This window comes from Amblyomma maculatum, chromosome 7, assembly GCF_055883805.1.
Source record: "Amblyomma maculatum isolate TAMU_Amacu chromosome 7, ASM5588380v1, whole genome shotgun sequence".
NCBI lineage: Eukaryota > Metazoa > Arthropoda > Arachnida > Ixodida > Ixodidae > Amblyomma > Amblyomma maculatum.
The window spans coordinates 122352509-122356241 of NC_139350.1; the positions used below are offsets into that span (position 1 = coordinate 122352509).

The 3733-nt window shown below is 47.3% G+C and overlaps 1 protein-coding gene across 1 annotated transcript in view; it reads left to right on the plus strand.

Annotated features, from left to right (window-relative positions):
* The first annotated feature begins 822 nt into the window (after positions 1 to 822).
* The window catches only part of LOC146184591 (tetratricopeptide repeat protein 9C-like), a 3695-nt gene continuing 784 nt past the window's right edge, over positions 823 to 3733 (plus strand). Inside the window, exon 1 of the mRNA XM_084608587.1 lies at positions 823 to 957. Coding sequence (XP_084464713.1) covers positions 823 to 957 — 135 coding nt within the window. The remainder of the gene's footprint in view (positions 958 to 3733) is intronic.

Below are 3733 nucleotides of genomic sequence, written 5' to 3' on the forward strand. Positions count from 1 at the left end.
TTATCTGCTTTGCTGAGGATAAAATTGTGTTAGATGTGTGTATCCGATGTAAATGTGACATAATACTACTTCAATGAAGCGTATTTGATGACTGCATGATTTCCATTCTGAATGCCTGGTTTCAAAAGGTGGAGTTTCTTGTTTATTTCATCGTCCCAAAAGCACTGCCATTTTGCTCAGTTTTCTTTGCACATTTTATATCTTGATAAAGTATGTTTACTTTTTCTATTTTAACATTGTGGGCAGCTGCTGTGCTAGCATCAGCTGTCTCGTTACCGCTGATTCCAACATGGCTAGGTACAGAGCAAAATTTAATGTCAAGGCTTTGAGCTTCGGGTGTTTTGACGCAAAGAATTACATTTCCTACTAGGGGTTCTATTGCATTCTAAGACTATAGTGCTGTGATTATGCTGAGGGAATTGTAGATTTTATTCTTTTCAAAGTTGCTTTTTACTATTTTTTCTACAGCTAGGAGGATGGGCACAGCATTCTGTGGCAAAGACTGATGCAGGTTGAGGTAGCCTGACTGTTTTTTTTTTTTTCGCATTTCTCTTCTACTCCGCTACCTGTATTTGAAGCTCTTTCGGAACCATCTGCATAACATGCTTTGTGTTCATATTGTCACGCACTTCCCGCGGTTTTGTATTGGAGGAAGATAATGTTGGGTCTGTCGGCTCTAGTATGCTAATCTCCAGCGCATCCTAATATCCGTGTAAATAAACCTCGTAAGAAGTGTGGTGGAGCTTGCGGGCTAGAGATCATTACGGAACCTCTCCTGCACCGCCAAAGCAGAATTTCTGGGCTATCCCCCTACAGACGGAGATGGCGCAAACAGATTCTTCAACACCGTCCATGCCAGCAGCACAACCGACCTCCACAGAGCCTTATCAGGAATTCCGGCACATTTATGGCAAGCCTGGGGGAAACGTGGATGGCTGGCTCACCCACTACAATCGGGTGAGCAAACACAACCGCTGGGATGCGAATATCAAGCTGGTGAATGTGGTCATCTTTCTTGAAGAAACTGCGCTAACATGGTTTGACAATCATGAAGCATCCCTTACCACCAGGGATCGCTTCATGAAAGAAATGAGAGCGGGATTTGGCGATGCCATTACTCGAAAAAAGAGCGCCGAACACACTGTCTCAGCAAACGCAAGCACCGGGGGAGACCTGCACAATACATAGAAGTTCTCAAGCTGTCATCATCATCATCATCAGCCTGACTATACCCACTGCAGGGCGAAGGCCTTTTGCATATTTCTCCAATTAACCCGGTTCTGTGCTAACTGCATCCAACTGACCCCTGCGAACTTCTTAACTTCATCCGCCCACCTAGCTTTCTACCGCCCTCTGTTACACTTCCCTTCCTTTGGAATTGAATTTGTTACCCTAAGCGACCATTGATTATCCTCTTTGTACTACATGTCCTGCCCATGCCCATTTCTTCTTCTTCATTTCCATTAGAATGTCAGTAACTTTAGGTATTTCTCTGACTTACTCTGCGCGCTTCCTGTCTCTTAATGTTACCTCTACTATTTTTCTTTCCATAGCCCTCTGAATTGTCCTCAACTTAAATAGAACCCTCTTGGTTAGCCTCCATATTTCAGCCCCATAGGTGAGTACAGATAAGATGCAACTGTTGTATACTTTCCTCTTGAGCGATACCGGTAAGCTGCTGATCATAATCGGCGAGTGCTAGCCAAATGCGCTCCATCCCAATCTTATTCTTGTTATTTCCTTTTCATGGTCCTCAAGCTGTGCAGAATAGTTAATGCTCGGATGACTGAGGAAGACAAAGTGGGCCACCTTCTCAAGGGAATAGCGAAAGACGTGTACAGCTTTCTCATCAGCAAGGACAATTTGAATATCACCGTTGATGTAACACATGTGGCACGTTTGAAGATTTGAGGCGACGCAATATCATCCCGAAGTTTGGTCAGTGTCCTAATGTTACAACTGTCGCCATTGTGTATGTGTCTGAAGCAACGAACGGATCGTCCGCGAAGAGCTTCGGAGGCATCAAGATATTGGGGGCCGCGTCAGACCCGTCTACAGTGGCACCTCTTAGGCAGGCAATCATGCACCTCTGTTACATCTCCTTGGGACATCCGGGGCTCTGCTACTCATCGCCCGAACATCCAACCTCTCACCATCAACGCCTGCAACAGCGAGCACTCTCGTCCTCCTCGTCGACTACACCCAGAACCTCAAGCATTTATTCCAAGCGACGAGGAGCCTTCTTCATCCAATGAACGGGAGCCGCCAGTGTGTTATGCCTGTGGAATGATAGGCCACATTTCGCGTTTTTGCCGCAATCGCCGTCCGTACCAGCAGTATCGCCGACAGTGGGTGAACTCCCGTATAAGGTGTCCTGCAGACAATGATGATTCATATAGAAGAACACCTGGCAGAAATGAGCACAGAGCAACAGCTAGCCGACAAGAACGAAGAATGGCGCTGAACCAAAACGAATCACCGTCCTCTGACTGTAGCCTGACACCACTATCTTGGCGCTTACGACGCTCCCCTTCTCCCCGACGATGGTCGCCACCTCCGGGAAACTAGTGAGCGCGGCCGATGGAGGTGAGGTCGCAAATGATTCTAGCTTACTTGTGCTTCTGGGCGTTCCGATGTTAAAGAACCGAATTAAAAGACAGTTTTAGTTTCACGTGCGTACAGAGTTACGTACGCAAACGTGAGAAGTCTACGTGCGCTGCGCGCATTTCGCCAGGACTACTTTTAGTTTCACGTACGTGGTGTACGTGAAGCAAAACGTATGGACCTTTCACACAAGCCTCGAAAAACTGTGCGTACGTGTTATGCCGCGCCATCTAGTACAGATGTACCAAACTAATTTTGTTTAGTCGAGCTGCCTTGAGCCGAGCCACGCTGCGGCCGTAGCCAAGAGTCGGTCGAATTGGAAATTGCTGTTCTCAACGTCATTGCTCTACAGTGAACAATTAGCAAGACGCATACCTATATGCGTCCACCGCACAGCGTGTCGCATGCAGTCTTCGAATGGATTGCATTCTCTCACGTCGCGAAGCATATCCAGATCGTCGCTTTTGGAAAAGCGAATTCGCTGGGCAACAGAACCAACAGAACTCATGCTTACAACTTCACAACCTTCCCCCTACAACGGATTGGCTCTGGTTGGCTGCCGGCTTGCATCTGGCACTCTAGCCACTTCTCGCTCAACTCTGGTCTGGCGTGACCTCGCGAGATCGTTGCTATGACGACGACAAACGCTTCTGCGTCAGGCTTAGCAGCTGAAAAATCGTCCTTCTATCTAAAAAGAAAAGGCTATTTGTCACTTGAACCTTTACGCGAGGGTAAGATTGGGTAAGCTTAAAGCGAATACAACAGTTTAGAATACGATATCGTGCCGAGGAATTAGCGGCGAAGCTGTTATCGCTGTGAAGCGGGCGGGCAGGGCGTCGCCATGTTGTCAACTCTACGTACGCCAGCAACGTGAAGACGCCAACGTGAAAATCCGAATCTCACGTACGTCCGTAAAACTCCCGCGGACTCTTTACGTTCTGCGCATGCGCACTGGTCATACGTAGGCGCTTCACGTACGTGAAGCTCCCACGTACGTGAAACTAAAACTCTCTAAAGTCTCTGTGGACGGTGTACGTGCTATGACGTTGGTGGACACATGTGCAACCATTTCTATTACAATCCTCGCTTTTTAAAAACTGCCTTGGTCGTAAAATTATGTTTGGTTGAG